The sequence below is a fragment of the Artemia sp. Qi Xiang Cuo genome, chromosome 7 (assembly GCF_049724085.1).
Source record: "Artemia sp. Qi Xiang Cuo chromosome 7, ASM4972408v1, whole genome shotgun sequence".
Taxonomy (NCBI): Eukaryota; Metazoa; Arthropoda; class Branchiopoda; order Anostraca; family Artemiidae; genus Artemia; species Artemia sp. Qi Xiang Cuo.
Window position 1 is genome coordinate 33147381 of NC_142800.1, and position 20032 is coordinate 33167412.

Here is a 20032-nt window from a genome sequence, read left to right on the forward strand (position 1 = left end):
TTCTCGCCATTTTTGGTAAGATGTTACTTTTTATCGAATTCTCTGCTACTCTTTCGTTTGTTTAGAATATGCCAAAGAAATAAATAAATAACACCTTTCTGGCGCGAAACTAGGGAATTGCCCGATACAGGTTCATTATATATGCTTTGGATAGTATTCTGCATCCCTCAACAGAGTAACCACCAAAGAAAACACACCTTTTTCTCCTCTTTAAAATTTCCTGTTTAAGTATCAAGATTGAAGCAACATTAGCAATTATTTAAAGCTAATACATGTTCTTTTTTCTCGCTAATATACTAGATCAGAGGCGAAAAATCACACTTAGCCGAAAACAATTATATACGTGTCGTGCTCGCAAACACCTGCACGGTAGGTTGGGTACGTACAAGTCTGAACACGAGCAACTATGTGAATAAGAGTCTAATTCACGGTATTTCGTCAGAACTTCGCTTTGCGCTTGCTTTTTAGGATTTCACTTAGGGGGGGGGGAGAGGAATAACAATTTTTCCAGGGTAGGCCCTTCCAAGCCGTGCCTCCCCCCCCAGCTATTTCCTGGAAAATGATTCAACTGATAAACTAGGCCAACAATTTAATGAAGAGACATTGCGCAAATAACCATTAGCTACTGGAAATCTTCAGTACATCCAAACAGTCCCAAAACACCCATTCAATGATTTTTCAGCGCTGACAGCTAGACTAAAATGCAATTTATAATCCTAACTGGCCTAAGAGCCTGTCGGACATCGAGAAAAAAAGATCGTAGCATATATTCTTGTGTGAGAAAAAATATTTTACCTCATTCCCATAACCCAAATTCCACGTCCTCTGCCCCCCCCCTCCCCCGAAAAATAACAAAACAAATTCTTTCTGAAATTTTCAGTTCCATTCGACCAAAACCGGCTATGCTTAACACGCTCAGAATAAAATTCGTCACCTTTTAAATGAAACCAACTGAATGTATTCCATCTCTCCTATTAGAAATACTCACTTGCCTTAAGGCACAAGAAAAGAAAAAAATATATGCACTTCTGTTGGCATCCGGAAATCTACTGAATCTGATTGTAAAAGTACTCCAGGAAAATTGACATTTTATTTACCAGTAGTATAAAATCCTGTATTTATTTTTAGATCAGTGATTAGCTAGGTGTTCATGTAAATAATAAAGGATTTATATTAATATAATTTATAAAACTTTCAGAAAATATAAAATTTAAATTGTTCACAGCTGTTTTGATGTGTGCCACCCGCCCAAAAGTTAAAAAAAAAAAAGTTAGTTGATACTTTAAAATAAAGATATAAAAAAAAAAAAAAAAATGGAAAATAAAAAAGAGCGGGATCAAACAGATCAGACTGCCACACATACACACACATTCAATCATCGTTTCGCAACTATACAGGGCTTATCCCATCCTGATTTCTCCATCAAAAACTAGAGACCAAACTAAAAACCACCAGGGAAAGTTCATTTTGTTGTTGAGTAACAACACTTCAAATGAGTTTCAATTGTCATGGTAAATATTTTATACTTGAGTGTGAAATTAGTGACTTTGGAGTTGAAAATCTAACCTCATAACAATTATCTGAAATCGAGAAAACAATAAAAAGAATAATTTTGGTAAAAAATACCAGACAAACTTGTTACAACTCATATTACTTTACGCCTGACAGATTCTTTTAATTCGCTCAAACCGATTTTCATGACGTCAAAATACATAGGGTTTTCGTTTGTTACCAATATTTATTATATTCCCTTTTCTAACTTGTAACAATCAGGCACGTCAATTGGTGTTTTTTTTTTGGGGGGGGGGGCGGGGGGGTGTTTTTCCCATATATTTTGTAGTGGCCCCCCATATTCGAATTATTGTATTAAATTTAAAAAAACATTTTTTTATTATTTTTAAAAAAATTAAAAAAAAACTAAAATACCCCCCCCCCACATAGACCAAATAAAAAAAAATTAAGAAAAAATACAAAAACGTATTCTTCAAAATAAAAAATGTACCATGAAAAATACATTTTTTTTTTATCCCTTCTATATTTTTGTGAATTGACAGCCCTGGTCTAAATAGTTAAAATACAGCGTTTGACAAAAATTATTTTTTGTCAATTTGTTGATGCCTGTAAAAAAAGAAAAAAAATACACAAACAAAAGGCGTTTAATAAGAGTAAGAAAAGAAGATTTCAGTTTTCCTCTACAATTTGTCTTGAAACATATTGCATTTTGAACTATCGTAATAGAACTTAACCACCAGTATTAACCCTGATGTTACTGAACAATCGATAGTGCACACATTGTTTCATGCAAAGACGAAGAGAAAGAGAAAGGAAGTAAAGTACGTACTCCAGTGGCGTTAATAAAGGAGACAATCGTTGGTTTGGTGATAACTCGTAATCTCGACACCGCTTCGATAGTTCCGTGGTCATTTGATGCCCGACATCTGGAATTAGAAAAATGGACGCGCTTTACCTCATTACTACAGCTATCAGTATGATTAGGAACAAAATAAAAAAAAAGATAGAACTTATAATACAAAAAGAAAAACTAATTAAGCAGAAAATTAAAAACAAGTAGTGAGGTGTAATTGGCAATCATTTCCAGTATATGCGAGAGCCTTTTTTATTCTGTCACGGAGAACAAGTTATGGAGAATATTTATGGTCCAAGAGGACAACGATGTATGATAAACCCCCTACCGCTCATGTTGTTCATTCATTGACGCATTATAGAACCGCTTTGTTTGTTTTTTTCGCGTTAGTTTCTTTACGCTTAGCGTGAGAAAAGACAAATAGAATTGACCTAAAAGAGGTAAAATAATGAAATTTTATGCCATATATTTACAAATTGGAGGGGGGGGGGGTAAAGTATTGTGACCGTGTGAATTGATAAAAAATTTATTACGGACAAATTTGAACAAAATTGTTAACAAAAAATTTATGATTGCATCTCCCCAGTAGCCCCCCCCCCCAATGGTTAAAAAAAAAACCCAAAATTTTGTATAAAGAAATATATTTTTATCTGATTTTTATAAATTTAATTTGGCTTGAAGAAAAAGATAAAAATATTACAAGAATATTAATTAGGTTTATATCCTACAAGTCCCAAAAAATCGTTCCCATGTGTGAAACGAGAGGGGGGGGGTTAAAAGGATTATTTTTTGTTATAAGTTTTAAATTGAGGGTATCAAATGACATGTATTTTTAAAATTAAAGGTTAAATTTTTTAGCCAAGAAAGTTTGAGAACTTAGGGGAGGGGTTGATGTTGATAGCCGTGGTAAAAGCAACCAAAATTGAATTTTGAGAATAAAAATAAAGAAGCGTTTCATTTAAACCTCAATAAAAATATGTAACTTCTTAAAAATAGATTTAGAGGAAAAATAGCCCCTAGAAGGATGAGACGTCTATTCCCTTCTAAAGAGAGACACATTCCAAGCCCCAAAGCCTAGATTACACCGACTAAGAATAATATAAAAATATATATATATATATATATATATATATATATATATATATATATATATATATATATATATATATATATATATATATATATATATATATATATATATATATATATATATATATATATATATATATATATATATATATATATATATATATATATAAATAAATAAGAAACAAAATGAAGGGCTTTTAACCATTCGTAACTAAATTATTGATAACAATTTCGGTCTGATATTTTGAGGTCTAACAAGTGCAGCAAATACATAACGCACCATGTTAGGTTGTTTAATAATAAAAGTGTTTTCTAAGGATTTGCGGAACGTTGTCGTATTCCCAATTATTTAAATTGTTAGTGTATAGTCGGTTCACTATATATAATTGACAGTGCTGGTAAGGCTAGAGAAAACCTGCCTATGGAAACCCGTTTTTGGGCATATGTTATGTATGTATAATCTATGTTTATATATTAATACAAGAAACTAAATTATTGATTTATAAATGAACATTTTATCCTATAAAGGCTGCTTAAGGATTTTCTGCACAAAACCTTGTTTTGTTACGTACGTTTAGCGTTGTCAGTAAAGCGGCACTTTTGGAACTGTACAAACGTAGAAAATATCAAAAGCCAGTTCATTCAAAACAGCTATTAAAAAATATGTTGAGTAAATTATGAAGTAGTAATTTTTGTTCGCTTTAGATCCAACTTCATTCTTTACTTTTATCAGATAAAAGTTTATTTTTTTTAAAATCCATTATAAAAAATTGAGCGCTAGTAAGGCTATGGAAACCCATTCATGTATGTTGATGCAAGAAAGGTGTAAAACCAAATATCAACTGATGCTGGCTCAGATCCTAGAGCATTTAATTTCCGATCTGGAAGTCTTCGGTTCAAGCTAGACAGTAGACTTTTATTTGTTCAGAAGTCAATCCGTTTTTGGGGTAAAGTTGCATTTGTTCATAAATAACAACACGGTAGTAAAATATTTTACACACGTAGATGGATAAAGGATTCGATTCAACGAAAAGGGAATCCCTTTTCTGTTAAAATGAGTACCATGTTTCCAAATTATAATTTTGATAAATCTACTGTGTGTGTGTGTGGGGGGGGGGGGTCAAAACAGTCTTATCCGATCAACAAAACAGAGTATACGCTATAGCTTTTTTAACGCATGTTGTCCTATAGGCAGCGCTACTAGTTACTATATAGTCTACTATCCGAACAGTATATCAACCGACAGGCATAAACAAAAAGAAGAAATATATTCTCTTTTGTGAATTACGGACACTTGGGAGCAAAGCTATATCCAGGGGGAGGGGGATTACTGTGTTTAGCCCCTCATCCTCCGATGAGGCACTGCTAGTTACTATATACTCCGCGATCCCCCAAAAATATCAACCGAGTTAATAAAAAAAAAGACTAACTATAATCTCTATTGTGAATTACAGACTCTTTGGAGCAAAGAAGTCTCCCGGGGGAGCGGGTGTACTGTGTTTAGCACCTCAACCTCCGAGGAGGCGCTGCTGGTTCATATACACTCTGATCTCCGCACAATATCTCACTCGAGGTCTATCAAACAATTAATACCTATCGACTATGGTTTGACGTACTGACACGAGCGATAATAGCTTTATCCAGGGGGAGGGGGATTACTGTGTTTAGCCCCTCATCCCCCGATGAGGCACTGCTAGTTACTATAAACTCTGATATCCCCACAATATATCACTCGATTTATAAACAAAAAGAAGAAATAGCTTCTCTGTTGTGAATTCCAGACCCTTTGGAGCGAAGCCATATACAGGGGGAGCGGGTGTACTGTGTTTAGCCCCTTAACCTCCCCCCACCCCATATAAATTTTCGTCCGACGCCTAAAAAAGCAATAAAATGCATATAAACAATTTTTTTTATACATTTTGTTAAATTTCGCTTCGTCAGGTTGAATGCAGGAGTTATGTCGAAAGGCGTTATGTTACGCACCGCAAATTTTACAGAAGAATAAAAAAAAATGAAAAATATTTCCTGCCTCTTAATAACGATAAATGGATTACACAAGAGTTTTTTCACGGACTATCAAGATATGGTAAAAATAATTTTTAGCCCCAAATATAAATTTTTCAGATATTTCAGCACGGAAAAAGAGGATATAACGCATTTTGGTAGAAATTAAAACTTTTAAATTGCTTGAAAACCAAATAAGGCAACCGAGGAGTTTGGACTAACATGATTAGACCAATATAGAAAAAAAATTGCATATATTTCGGTCCGATCCCAGCCCGTCTATAATGGGTAAATAAAATTGAACAAAACTTAGAAAACTCACGATTCAAAAACAAACAATAAAAAGTATAAAATATACAATTCACCACACACAATTCTGACCTGATTCTTAGAAGAAAAATAATTTTCTTCCTTTCAAACCAAATCTTAACTTTAGAACGCATCAACAAATCCAAGGAGCTTTTCTCTAAGAAATTCCTTTAAAAATAATGTGAAAAGGCAACTTGTTGAAATCATTCCACCTTAAAATCCAGATTCCAGTAAGGATTGAAGATAAATTTTCTCATCAATCACCTTAACTATCAGTATTCAGCAGTCTGATTTACAATTTTGGTTATTGTGACTGCAGTAAAATACTGATCCAATCTTTTATGGTAGTGACATTACGTTTTATAGACGTAATAAACCACCTTTCAAAGTTATTTGACCATATTGCTTTAAAATATATTATACCGCTTGCAAGTTACGTTACTGAAGTCTAACCTGGGGAAATTGTTTATGCAAGTTTTATTTCCTTATCCTTTTTATTCAACTGAAAATAAGATGCTATCAAGATAGATCTTTATTTTGCACAAATCAAATAGCGCATTGCATTGGCAGGGGAAACAACTGCCATTATTGCTTTTTATTAAGTTACGGTATATTGTCTATCAAATTATCTCATTCTTAAAACTTGACACGTCAAAAATCGAACAACATTCCACAGAGTTTACAACTTATTAGCTGCATGTATTGCATCAGGGGCGTAAAAAAGCTCAGTGAGGGGAGGGGTAAATTATTACCCCAAACCCATACTAATTCCATTTTAAAATTTTTTCTTCTTTATAAAAAATGGTCTTTGTTTATCCAAAGCCCCCCCCCCCGCACCATTCATAAAAATTCCCAAGTATGGAAAACCATAAGCGAGGAACGTACGTTTTTTAGGGAAAATATTTATGCTTTTCATAATATTAACTAGGTTATAATTATATTAACTAAGAAAACCGAATTAAAGCTGTTCTTTTTTTTAAATAATAGCTGGGCTTTTTTTTATCGCTTAATACTTGTGCTTTACATTGGGCTGAAGATAAAAGAACTTCTATTGCCAGAAGGAAGCCGTAAGTATATTCGTGTTCATCCAGAAAAAGAAGCGTTTATACGTTCAAGTTTTAGTAGCAGACAAAATCACATCAGCTGACCAATGGGTAGAAAAATGCTGCAAAGGAAAACAGCAATCAAACTGAAAGAAATCTAAATCAATAATAAAAACTTACTTGTATTCACCAGCATTTTCTCTCTTTACTTCTTCAATAACAAGAATGCCAGTGTTGGGGTTAATAACAAATCCAGGTCGGCCAATAATTGGCTCGCCATTTGGGTCAATAAATTCGTAAATTGGGGTTGGTTCCCCCTCTGCTTCGCAATCCAGCCGTGCTGACATATCTTCAACTGATTCAATATCTTCAATGACGTTCTTGAATTTAGGTGGGACGATAATCTGAAAGGAGACCCTTGTTTTAAAAGCCCTTTTCTCACTAAACAAAAGGTTTTCAGCTATAAAAACAACATTTGCACCAGACACGGTATCCCGGCGTTGTTAGGAGGGGGGGTGGCACTTGCCCTAGGCTGAAAAATTTCAGAGGTGCAACATCTCAAATAAATAGCCTAAGGGTTACAATTCTTTTGTAATTTCGGAAATCTGATTTGGATTAAAATAAAACAGAAGGCACAGTTAATAAATGAAAATAATTAATACTTTATTAATTAATTATCAAATGAAAAAAATAATTCAATAATAGTAATTAATATAATTCACTTAAAATGACTAAAAATAACTAAATCATTTAAATAGCTACTGCTACTACTACTAGCGACTCACAACAGAACCAAGTTACCTGAAGCCAATACAGCTCCGTGTGCTCCTCCTCCACATCAGTCTACTCAAAGCCTCCATTTTTACAACCTCCCACGAAGTTCTTATGTCCTTTAAATATTTCTTCATGACGTCCGCCCATTCCAGACGAGGACGACCTGCATTCCGTTTAGCCCTAGATGGTTGGCCGAAAAGAAAAAGCTTCGGCAATCTGTCATCCTTCATCCGCACAACGTGCCCTAGTCACCTCAACCTTTCTTTCATTATATCCCTAGAGAGTGGTATTGAACCACATTTTTCGTTTGAAATACGGTCAGTCAGCCGGGTACCCAGAACAATCCTTAAGTAATTTATCTGGAAAACATCTAGCAAATCTTCATCCGCTTTTCGGAGCGTCCATGCTTCAGAGCCATATTTGACCACTGCCATCACGGTTGCTTATAATATTAAAATCTTTTTATACATTCTTATATTCATTGAATTTCAAACTTTTTTTTAACTTTGAAAAAAAAAACCTTAGCCGTGGATATTATACTTTTAGAATATTAACTGCTCCCACCATCTATGCAAATAATACAAACAAGGTAATGGAAGCTTCCCCCCTCATAAAACTTTTAATTACCCAACCTCACCTTTTCATCTTCACTTATTACTAGCCTTAGTGACTTAGTCTTCTTAAAATCAACTTTCAAACCTATTCTAGCACCCTGAACTCGCAAAACCTCTAGAACTTCATTCATTTTGCTCACACTTTCATTTAGGATGATTAAATAATCAGAATAATCTAATTCCATGAGAATTTTTCTCCCCATTTGAGTCCGTGGTCTCCCATTGCCTTTCCTGTGCTCCTTAAGACAAGGTCCATCAAATAATCCATATAAAGGGGGATAAAACACAACTCTGTTTAAATCTTGATTTAATACAAAATCAGCTGCTAGCCTCATTTCCTACCTTAACCGCAGCAGTGTTATTCTCGTACATAGCACTTATCACTTTAATGTATTTGTCTGGTATACCATACAAGGATAACACCTTTACTAAAGCTCTTCTATCAACAGACTCGAACACTTGCTCATAATATATAAAACTGAGGACCAAAGGTGTTTGAACAATCAGGCACTTCTCAATTGTTAGCCTAAGAGTGAAAATTTGATCGACACAATCCTCTACCTTTTCTAAAACCGCACTGTTTTTATATTAAAACTTTGTCTACGGCATCTCTCAGTCTAAAAAGTATAATATTACTAAGTAATTTACCACCTACAGAGACCAGACTAATGCCTCGATAATTACCACACTCACTTTTATCACCTTTCTTATAAAGCGGCATAATTATGGTTTTCCTAAAATCGTTATGTACTTCCCCTTTTTCAAAAATCATATTCATAATCTTCAGTAACTTATTTCTAACCTCAGAGCCACCATATTTAAGAAACTCATTTACCACCCTATCAGCAGCTAGGGCCTTACTATTTTTTAATCCTTTAGGTACCGTCGCTAATTCCTCCTCACAAAACAAATCTTCCTTCACATCCAAGGAATCACAAACTTTTTCATTTTCCTCTATATCTTTTCCTGTAACTCTATCTCGGTTAAGCAAATTCTCAAAATGTTCGGCCCATCTCCCTTTAGTTTTTTCCTTATCGCTAATCGCGGCGCTAATTGCTAATTGCATTTAAATAACATTTAAAAATAATTCGAAATAAACAATTAATTAAATAGTAAATTGAAAACAATTTTATTAATAAATAAAGATTTAATAAAATATTGGCCTGGAAATTTTATGGGAGATGGGGGGAGTGGTGCAATTCAAGATTTCACCCCGGACAAAGAAAAGGCCAGAACCGCTCCTGGTGCGATACCTTCTTAAAAGGGGTCACTAAAATTAAAAAAATTGGTTGAACTAGCCATCTCTCTTTTTCCATGACCACTGGTTCGACAAAAAAATTTCTGAAAAAAGATGAACTCCTGAAACATTTTTGTAAATAGTGAGTTTTCATGGTGTAATTTTCCAACTATTCTAGAGGTCAAGGCAATCGCTCAGACAATCTTAATAAGATAGTACCCCCACTAGCCTAGTGGCGTAATTTCGTCAAAATTCTGGGGGAGGGGTCAAAGTTGCAGCCAATTTTCCCAAATCAAGTGAAAATGACAGTGAAAACTGAAAAATGAAAAATATATAAACATAAAGTCATATGTAAAAAAGACAACTGGGGTGTGTCTCTGGATACGTTATTAATGCAGGATGATCTTATTTTTAAAAATCTTTTTTAAAGAAACTAAAGTTAAGATAGGGGGGGGGGCAACATGTGGCATGGGGGATTGAGCCTGGAGGGGACAGAGTTCCCCTCCTACCCCATAGAAAATTACGCCCCTTCACTAGTCCCTCCATTTATGCAGTGAACCCAATGCATTTAGTCTTTGAGTTTACACTCAAAATGTTTCCCTAACAAGAATGGATCTACCATCCTCTCCGCGCCCATTATCAACGCTAAATCTGAATATAATCCTCAAATGAATAGACGTTAGGGGGATTGGTCCCCTTCCTTCAGATTGTCCTGAAGAACAATTGGTGTCGCAAGCTAAATGAAATCTATATTTTCCTAGGTTTACAATAGAGTATATCCATATCAATATAAAGTATTCAAAAATTCTGAAAGTATAACTATGCAGGAAAATTTTGATTAATCTAACAATTGTTAATAGCTAGCCGCGTTGCTCACTGTTCGGAAAGAAATAAATAAAAAATAAATTACACTTTGAGAGCTTGTCATTCTTCAAACTACTCCTTAAATAGCTATGCCATTAATGTCAGAAAATGCGCTTCATAAATCAAATTACCAAAGCGTTGACCTTGATGGACGTTAAAGAGAAAGAATTGTGCTCCGTTGAAAAGGAACTATTTGACATGAGGTGTTTTAGATGCAAGTCGAATAAGCAAGCTAAGCGACTAAGGAACATAGAGTAAAAGCAATGATTCACTAAATAAAAGATGGAGTATTGCGGCAGATGCGCGCGCAGTAGTCAGGATAAGAACAAAGTTAGAATAATTTTTTTCCTTCTCTGTAAATGAAACGATTTTCTTTCCATTTTTTTAATTTTTGTAAAAAAAAAATATATATAAGAAACAATATAGCCTACATTTGAAAAGAAGAGGAAAGGGAGAAAGAAAAAAGCAAGAGAGATATAGAGCACTTTCAAATAAAATTACTCTATTTGATGTCGTCAAAACTCAGTTCTTACTCAGGTTAATGTAATTAAAGATTTTAAATTAAAATCTTAATATATAGGAAACGAAAAAAAAATGAAAAGAGAGATAGAGCGATAGAGAGAGAGAGAGAGAGATATAGAGTTATGACTGATATATATAAAAATTAATATTGACTCCAATGAACCTGGCGAGAACGGGGAGTGAGAGAGAGTTGCCGGTTCGACTGAGATGTAGAATAGAAAAGAGGGAGAGCAGACGAATAGGAGCAAGACAGTTCGGGGGAAGAAGTGAGAAGTGGGACAGACTAAAAAAAGTTGGGCGGCGCAAAGGGGCTCACGGCCGGAGGAGGGCTTAGATATTATAAACGAATGTTTTATATAAAATTTTTTCGGTAGAAAACACTTTCTTTTCTTTCTTTTTTTTTTCTTTTTTTTTTGATAATCTTAATATTTGACCCTAGATAGAATCAGATTACTAATTTATGGCATTAATAGGCAAGAAAAAAGAACAGCAAAAGGGTAATTGCAAAACTTTGGTCGGTCACAGCGGGCATTGAATATTAAAAGTTTTAATACCTCAGTAATGCTCTTTTTAATTCTCACAAGTATTTTGTAGTCAAATCACAAGCTTTCATATTAAGAAATGAAGTTGATTGCGAAACACATTTTCAACATAGTAGATCTTCCATTCATAACCCTATGAAATGTAAGTATTCAGAAAACAATGCTTACTTTTAAAGTAATTTTCTTTTCACTTAAATCTCCTGTGAGTTCGACAGTAGCGCGGCAGGTGAAGATACCAGCGTCTTCTCTAGACACATTTCGAATAAGGATTCCATCCGATTGGGGGAGATACTGGCTTTCAAACGTCTCTGCAAAAGAGAATAATTTCATAAATTTATATCGGCCGAACATGTATCTAGCCGAGGTGCTTAACTCGATGATAATTTTTTTCATTCCATTTTTTTTAATTAAAAACAAATAAAAAAACGGACGACCGATAAAAGCTGAAAGGCTGCATCAGCAGCGTCATTACACCATAATTATTAAATTAAAAAAAAACTTTTTTAACTGAAAGTAAGGAGCGAAACTAAAACCCAGCATAAATTATTGCGCATATGAGGGGACTGTCCCTTCCTCGATCCTTACGCTAGTCTTTAAGTTCTTAAAAAATAGTTCTCCTTCAAACTAAACGACTTTTGCGTTTGAACAGTCTTTCTAAAAGAATTTTGACAAAAAGTCAAAGTTTAGCTTAAAGAGGGAAGGTAGAAGAAGGGGCAGCCCTGTCATATACGGAATAAGATTTAATGTTACTTCTTACTTTCACTTGAAAAAAATTGCTGTTTTTCTTTTCTGGTTGTTTTCCAAACCATGCACTGTCCTCTCCTTCCCCCGGGACGTCCGTCCACCGGACAATTTCCCCGGGGACAAACGCCACCCCCCCAAAAAATTCACTATTTTTTTTCAATAAAAAAACAATAAATTAAAAAAATATCTAATATAAAAAAAAAAAGATATATAACGATGGCCTGCGAGAGGAGATGTCATCCCCAAATTCATAGTTATTGGACCTTTCAACTATTATGAATCACCTGGCTATCTCAAAATTTGGACCGGGTGTCTTTGGGGAAAGAGCGGAATGGGAAGGGGCTAGTTGCCACCCAGTTTTTTTTCACTTAAAAAGGCCTCTAGAACTTTTGATTTCCGTCCAAATAAACCCTCTTCTGATCTTCTAGGACCATTAAAAAAAACGCACCCGTGATCTTTCTTCTGGCAAAAAATAAATAAAAAATTCCACATTTTTGTAGATAGGAGCTTGAAACATCTCCAATGGGTTCTCTGGTGTGCTGAATCTTACTCCGTGATTTTCATCGGGATCACTTGGCCTTTCGGGGTGTTTCCCCCCTTCTTCAAAATTCAAGTAAATTTGTTCTGGCTCGTACCTTTTGATGGGTAACATTAAACTAACTTGATGAATTATTCATATTTGGAATCAGCATAAAAAAACAATTTTTTACTCCTTACTTAATGTTCTTTACCATGATCTGTTTGATTTACATTGGCACTGTTGCTCACCAAAAGTAGCTAAAAGACCTTGTTTGTTTTCATATGAACAAAATACAAATTCATTATTGTTTTATAGTTAATATTCCAAGAAAATTACTAGAAAATGTTCTACGTTTGATATTCACTAAAACTAAAGGTTACAAGTTGTCCAAAATTCCTTTGCCATAATTAAGCACAAAGAGCTCGACATAAGGCTTTCCTTACCTTTAATTTCTGTAAGAAAAGCTTTTCTCATGAAAATCTCCCAGAACAATTCCAATAATCCTAAATTAGTACCCATCAAAACTTTCAAAGTTTTGAATAGCCTTTAGAGTATGTCTCCGAGCCATAATCCCAATTTACCTACAGCACTATTTAAGTTCGTAATGAGTTGGAGATTAAAGAGATATAAATAATTGAGGATTTACACATCAATACCCAAGATTTTTCTCCGGTGGAGAGGTAAAAGTCCCCTTATTTCACAAAAATAACATTTTTTTCTTTATTACCAAAAAACATAAGTATTTTTGCTTTAATGTAGTATCTTTGAATTGAAAAACTCCTAACTGCTCCAATTACTGCTTACCCTATCTACACTGGCAGACCAATTCCACCTCATTTTGGCTATGCTGCCAATAAACCTTTATATGAAGCCATATTAACGGATTTTTGTCAGTTATTTAGCAGCAGCTATTAGAAACCCTGTGGTAGAACAGTGGATTGATACTATTCTTGGCACGACCGGGTCAAGGGTTCGATTCGTTCTACCACAAGGTTGGGCGAAAGGCTTGCTACCTGTCCCTGTAAAAAAACGTCAATATGACACCCTATGCGCCATCACTGGTACTGGATGATTTGTCATTATTCTATTATTTACGTCCTGTTATTTATAAAACCTAAACAACCATTTGGGTTATAGCATTTTGAAAGGCCGGGAAAATATACGAAATTCTGATTTTTGAAGATATAACATGTTGCTTCAGATTTATGCTTTTTGTATGTTGCTTCATATTTATGCTTTTAGCTGTTTTTCCTTCCCTCAAATACATGGTCTTCAAACAGTAGCTTAAAAAAAAAAAAAAAAAAAAAAAAAAAAAAAAAAAAACACTGAACAGCCAACAGTTTGGTTTGATATTGAGGAATTATCAATGAAATGAAAACACCATTATACAACAGAGGAAAACATATTTACTGCGCATGAATTGGTATGAAAAACATTCCTAGGTACATCACACACACACACACATAACTTAAGAGCTACCATTTGTCAAGATGCAGCTAGTTTTCAGGAGCTTTTCTACTACGTTCCAATGCATGCTCCCAGTAATACTACCCGAGGGCTTTCGCTAAATTCCAAGATTCTGGAGCAAAAACGTTTAGACAATAGCCTAGTCCTTACCTCTTCTCTAACATGTCGTAAAATGGTTTCTGTGTGTTTTTTTTTTTTTTTTTTTTTTTTTTTTTTTTTTTTTTTTTGTAATTTTATTAGGAGTGAAAAGAAAGTTCATAAAAGGGTCTGAACAACAAAGGAAAACAAACAGAAACAGAAAAACAGCAAATTGGTTCAAAAAGTCAGGAAATGCAGTTTAGGGTTTACCTTTAAGTTTACACTCAACAATACTTTATTCATTGTAGACGTAAATTTTGAAAGAGAGAAAGACTGAAAGTGAAGACACAGCAAAAATGCATAAGGAAGACAGGACAAAGATCACTACATTTAAGGAATCGGTGAAAAGAAGGTACACTGTGCTACTTCTGGCCTACCTTTAACCCGGCTTTGGTGACTATGTCTCCATCCTAGAACATACAATAGCTTCAGGTGAAAGAAATATAGCATTTTCCGGGAAAACAAATCACTGATTACTTACAAAACAAAAAGTAAAAAGGCGTATTCCGTTTTTTTCTTTTTCTTTTTGGTCCAGATCACGAAAAGTCAAAATCGCAAAAAAAAGAAAATATTTACTGAGTATCTCTTAGGACATACTTACTATTAAATTCGGCATAGAAACCTAGAATTTGATATTCAAGGTCCAATGGATGGCTGATCTTTAGGGTACGGAAACAATTTGCCTCGAATACAAAACAACAATCCTTTACTTCACGATTTACTTCATGAAAATATGAATTAAGAATGCACAACGCCAGGGTTTAGTGGGAGATTTAGAGTTTTAGAGTTTTAGAGGGCATCGGAAAATTATTCCAGGGAGAGAGGTGTTGAAGACAGGATAAAATCACTTTAAGGTTACAGTTTTTTCCATGTCAGGTTACTGTTTTCGCACTTGTTATAAAATACGGCATCCTATGGGGGAAGAGAGTCCCTAAGCGGTACTATCCCATTATGCAGGCCTCTCTAAAAAGTCAAGTTTGATCAATGCTAATGAAATAAAATAAAATAGGATGGAAATATAATAGTTTAGAAACAAATTTGGGCTATATATTGGACGATTAGAGGGTGGGGTGGGGATGGGGGTAAAGCATTGCAAATATTAAATACATAACCTAACCTAACCTAGGTATCCCCCCCTAAACCCTCAAAAAACAACAGTTTAACATTGTATACGCACGGAAAACCTTGCTATCATTGCCTACTCTATAACAGTTAAGACGTCAAAAACGGGTTTTATCATTGCTCTATAGTGATTAACCCGAGAGGCCCGCTTAATGGGATAGTACCCCCTAAGGTTTTGTCATCAGTGCATCAAACAAAACCAGTTATCAGAACTCGATCAATATTTGTGGGAGCTGAGAGTAAACATTCTAGCTGAGCATTTGGAGTTTCTCGACTCTGATTCAAGCTCTGGGCGGAAGGAAGGGGTATGGAGGTCCATAAATTTACATCATCAGGATATCTTCCAGACAAGGCGTTCGGATCTCAGCCAAATTTTGTGGGAAGCAAGAGCCTTAGTCCAAGTTATGCCTCTTAAGGATCTAGTCTGATGCGATCTTTGCAGGGAATAAAAAAAGGAGGACTCTTTATGGGGTATCTCAATTCTTGTCGCCAGGACATCTATCAAAGAGGATCATGTCCGTTTTTATACTGTTTTCCCTTTTTCTTAGAATCATAAATGTTTTCTATACAAATTATTTTAATTACTTTGGACGACCACATTTAATCTATATAAATTTTACATGTTCGAAATCGTATGAATCCTAAATTCGTTTTAATGAAAATGTTCTTAACCTTCCATTTTTTTTTCACAGTTCTGCTTACAACAGGTGTGATTCGTCTTTTACTTGTTGTCAACTGCCGTGGACAATCTAATAATAGAAAACTTGCTTTAAGCAGTCTACAATAATAATAGTAAAAACGGCAAAAATGAATCTCCTCCTAAAATATAGAACACCGTTCACTATTTGCTGAGCCAACCTTGTTTAAGTATGACCGTCAGAACATTCTTTATTGCAGTCAAAATGGTCAAGATTAATCGTGTGTAATCGTCTGAAAACTCAACATTGTGAGGAGCATTTGAAAGAAAAAATGAAGAACAAGGACTTATGAATTAAAGAAGGACATATCGCCATGACCAAAAGCAATGTGCGAATATGAAATTCCTTCCAAAAATGACCTAATCAGCTCAAAAGCAAGTCATTATCCTGAACTACAGGGTTTAGCAGGTCCCTTTGGTAGTCTTTATCCCCTGATTGCCCTTGCAATGGCGAATACGTTCCATAAAAGTAATGAAGGCAAGTCCCGACAGGGAATAACAAAGTTTTACGTCATAGACAAATTGAAAATAAGTATACATAAATAATTATATACATTTTATATGAGAAAATAAAGACACCTACATGGAATATATTATAACTTTTTTTTTTGCTTAAAAAATGTTTGTTCGTTTCGTAAAAACGCAACAAAAATGAATGTAAACAAATTTATGATGCGTGTCATTGTTTTCTGTACCCCCCCCCCCCCCGAAAAAATCCGGAATACAACCCTGGGTTTACCAGCCTTATTTTCACTCACTGTACTTTTCAGATAGGCCAAGTGGATTTAAGCCATTTTGACATGTTTGCTAAGATTAACTTACCAGCTAAGACGTTTGAAACATTTAAAGGAACATATTACAGTATTTCACCTAAGTTTAAGACTGATGAGATTTTTAGGCGGACTTGAAGGGTCTCTAATTAATCAGAAAATATTCAAGAGCAAAAGAAGATATTTCTGTTTCCCTAGCCTTTTAAGGCAACTTACCGCGTTTTTTTCTGCCTGCAAGTAAGTATTTTCAGGATTGTTTGGAAACGATAAAATCATTTTTTTTATTTTGCTATTGCTGAAAAATATAAAAATGGACAACTCGCTACCGACAATAGGCTACATAAAACGTGACTTTACTTGTTATTGATCAAACAGAACATTTTGTACAAAATGAGTTTTTTTTTAAAAGAAAACTATAGAGCTACATTAAACCAAACCAGAGCAGAAATAAAGTCTAATAGTAATCATTCAAGTGCAAAAGGGCTATAAATCACTATATTACCAGAAAATCATTACCAAAACGGCACTATAAGTAGTAAGCAAGGTACTATTTCTGTAGAAGCTATACGAATTTCAACGTTATTCTATAGAAGCTCTACACCTTTTCAAAGAGAGTGAGTATCCTCTCACATGGCCTAATACTTCTATGGAAGCTATACGAATTTCAACGTTATTCTACAACGCCCCCGTACCAAACAGGTTTTTTCTGGTAGTCCTATTCTACAGGTCATCACACTCTTTGCCAGGGGAATGACGCAATTTCAAAGACTAGAACCTTATACTTTGCGTACGCCCCCGTACAAACAGGTCTATAGGTCTTTACACTCTGGGAACGACGCAATTTCAAAGTTCAGTCTACAGGTTTTTTTACACCTTTGCCAAGAGGATTTGCGTAATTTCAAAGTTCAATGTCTTTTTTTAGTCCGAAAACCGGTGTCTCTTTTTTTTACTCGCCTATTATTTTTTTGTATATATTCAGGTTCCATATTTGATTCTCCATCAGTTCTGAATAGTTTATATTCGAGATTACAGTAATTTTTTGTAAAAAGCATTTACATAGAAAAATGGATAATTCTATGCAATTTTTGGTGAGTAAAAAATATTCTCATTATTAAAAAAGAAATTGTTATTAAGTTAAGGAAGAAATTCTTTCCTTACACTAGAACTAAGGGATACTTATACACTTAGAATCCTGTTGTTTTTTTTAGGAGCTGAAAAAACCTCTAATTCTCTTATAGGTTGAAATTTACAGTGTGATTTTTTTTTATCGAGATCAATGGGTCTTTTAGATGTTTTTTTTGAAAAAAAGTGCCCGGCTTTCAATCGGTAATTTGGGATTAGAATAAAATGTTGATTTTTTAATGTATTAATTGTTAAAAAAGCTTCATTTTTATCAATATGAATGACCCTTTTTTTAGGGGTTTTTTTTAAAATAATTCCAGGCCATTATACAAAAAAAAAAAAAATGTCGTGTCATTAATTTAAGGAAGAAATTCTTTCCTTATTCTTTCCTTATGGCTACATCTCTTTAAAATATATTAATTTTTACAAAAGCTTCCTTTTTATCAAGATCAGTGGCTTTTTTCTAGGAATGTTTTTGAAAATACTTCCAGGCCAGTCTGCATTTATGGTGTGATTTTTTATCAAGATCAGTGCCCTTTTTAAGGATGTTTTTGAAAAAAAAGTGCTTAGCTTTCGATCGGTAAATTGGGATTATAATAAAATGTTGATTATTTTAATGTATTAATTGTTAAAAAAGCTTCCTTTTTATTACAGTGTTATTTTTTTTTATCACGATCAGTGGTTTTTTAGGGATGTTTTTTTTTTTGAAAATATTTACTGACCAGTCTGCGTTGAAGAATCTCTTCCTGAAATTTAATGCGTTCAAAACCCTCACCCCCCATTTCCTCAAAAATAAAATTTGTTACCTTATAACCCTATTTAATAAATAACATTGTTAGCTTAGCTATACGGAAGTAATTGACTGTCACATGCAATTATTCTCATTTTTTTTTAATAAGGAACGCAAATACTGTTTTTTATTTTTTAATTTAAAAATACATTCAGGTACGCTTGGACCTAGGGGGGGGGGGGAGGAGCAGTTGATAACCGACACTACATCCCACTAAAACCCCCCAATATTTTTAAAAAAAGATGTTTTTTTTTACACTACTTTAAATTTAAAAAAAAAAAATAAATAATTTCAAAAAAACAAAAATTAATTTGTAATCAAGTCTAATTTTTTTTGTCTTTTTTTTTAAAGTAGTAAAAGTAGACATCCAATAATCCTCCTTCCGGGAAGAACGAAAAATATGATGAACATTCACTAATACAGCACACCAGAGCGTCTGTTATCAAATTAGATGGACAAGTTACACGCGATCTAGTTCATGCCTAGAGCACCCGACGACGAGCGACAGAACCTTCTGACTCCTGCATTGGCTCCATGGCAAACCCCCCTCACTTCTTAGACGGTATTTCATATCTATAGGGACTGTCATAAATTGTACTCCCATGAAGAATTTTTTTTCTATCTCTCTTGACAAAAAATAAGACACAATTTTCTCATGCTAATATCTTTTTAAAAACTTAAAATTTGTTTCTAATAAATTTAATTTAAAAAAAGTATAAAAAATAGTTATTTTTTGTTATTTATTTAATTGAATGTCAATATATAAAAAAAAACCTTACCTCGTAAATTATAACCAATATACATTCTAATGCAATAATTCCAATATTCCTTTTAGACAAAAAAACTAACTATTTGAAAAAAAAAACGAAAAGCAAAAACACATCCTAATAAACATTTAAAGCGCACTATTAGAATTGTATTATTTTTATAAAGAAATTTTTGCCTTATAATATCTAACATAGCTTTTTAATCCGATTTGAATTCTAAGTGGGGTCGCATGCAAATTTGTATTTAAATGGCAAGATGTATATCTTCAATAAGCAATTTACACAGGGAAAAAGGTTTTTTTTGATAATTTCCAAATATGTCTTCTCAGCCATTTTAAGAAAAATTATTTTGGTGAAGCCGTGGTTGGTAATTTAATTGAAAAACTTAGGTGTTTTTCAAGAAAAGAATTTGAGACTATTCTATTTAAAGAGTGTTGTTAAATCTGATACACCTCCAACTCGGGAAGGGTATCGATCCTCCTACATCGAAGGAAGCTCCCGGTTCCCAAGGGTTCTCCCCGGGAGGGGTTGG

The 20032-nt window shown here is 34.0% G+C and overlaps 2 protein-coding genes across 2 annotated transcripts in view; one reads left to right on the forward strand and one right to left on the reverse strand.

Moving 5' to 3' along the window:
* The window catches only part of LOC148950180 (fasciclin-2-like), a 55113-nt gene extending 40485 nt beyond the window's left edge, over positions 1-14628 (reverse strand). The window contains 4 exon segments of the mRNA XM_089091315.1: positions 2342-2438; positions 6991-7214; positions 11532-11671; positions 14610-14628. Coding sequence (XP_088947441.1) covers positions 2342-2438; positions 6991-7157 — 264 coding nt within the window. The 5' untranslated portion in view covers positions 7158-7214; positions 11532-11671; positions 14610-14628.
* LOC148950179 (uncharacterized) overlaps positions 1-20032 on the forward strand; it is a 555619-nt gene that overhangs the window by 268760 nt on the left and 266827 nt on the right. The gene's annotated exons all lie outside the window — the stretch shown is intronic.